The following is a 1,032-nucleotide window of genomic DNA, read 5'->3' on the forward strand; positions in this document are numbered from 1 at the left end:
ACTCCCGTGCGAATCGGCAGACCGTAGAGCAAGCACCCGATGCTGCTTACAGTGGTCACTTCGCGCAGCCACCACCCTCTCACATCCCATCTCCTTGCATCTCTTCCCACCTCCGTGCCTCTGACACATTTGTACCTCTCCTCCGGATCTAGCTGGAGCCGCACAATTGGGGTGTAAACAGCGACGCCCGCCTCCGTGGCTCTTGCAGAAATCTGTCTTACCAACTGCACCCTTGCTGCAGTTGGCAGCGACACAACGACGACCACCTCCATGCTTGATGCAATGAATGGAGCCGTCGCGAGCGGAGCTCGTGCACCCAGGAAGCAGACATCTCAGACCTCCACCGTGGTTGATGCAGAAGTACGAACCGCTACGGATGCGCCTCTCGCAACCAGGCATAATACACGTTATGCCGAGAGAAACGCGCCCGGAGTTGCTGTACGCCAGATTGTTGCTCGTGAAACTGGTCATTTGTGACATATGTCGAAGAACCCTGAGAGCGGATTAATATGTATACTTTCTAGCATGTAAGAATCAACCGACCTAATTAATGCGACGGCCAACATCCGATCCCAGTGAGATCATCTTACCCATATGATATGGGCCATATAACGTCATCAATGGCGACTCATCACCACGATTCCTCTAATTGACAACCAAACCCATCACTTTTCTGTCATATGTGTGCGTGTCCACAACAATCAATCATGCTTCCTCGTCAAAAGAGGAAATAGTGCATGTCAAATCAACACCTCTTTTACATCAGCATATTCTCGTCAATTTCGGCAGGAGATTCCTGTCAGGGGTCTCTCCCCAGGGTATGCGCTCCAAGCTCGGCCAGCCGCTCAAGTGAGCAACAGCTGACGAATCAGCGGGGACTTATTCTGTTTCGCCTCGAGCTTCGATTATATGATGCAGCTTACATCTAACTTTTTATTTCCCTATGAACAAATGTTCTTTGGACATCAGGTTGTTTTGCAAGTGCTCACAGCATACTTGCAACACAAACCAATAGAAAGAATCTCGTAGCGC

General features: G+C 50.2%; 1 protein-coding gene across 1 annotated transcript; it reads right to left on the reverse strand.

Annotated features, from left to right (window-relative positions):
- Positions 1-83: 83 nt before the first annotated feature.
- Positions 84-471, reverse strand: Pmar_PMAR029673 (hypothetical protein; the record flags this gene model as incomplete). The annotated part of the gene is made up of 1 exon (XM_002788827.1): positions 84-471. A coding segment is annotated over one exon (388 nt), but the record flags the coding sequence as incomplete, so codon positions are not given.
- Positions 472-1,032: the final 561 nt, after the last annotated feature.

The sequence above is a fragment of the Perkinsus marinus genome (genome assembly GCF_000006405.1).
Source record: "Perkinsus marinus ATCC 50983 genomic scaffold scf_1104296927636, whole genome shotgun sequence".
Lineage (NCBI taxonomy): Eukaryota > Perkinsozoa > Perkinsida > Perkinsidae > Perkinsus > Perkinsus marinus.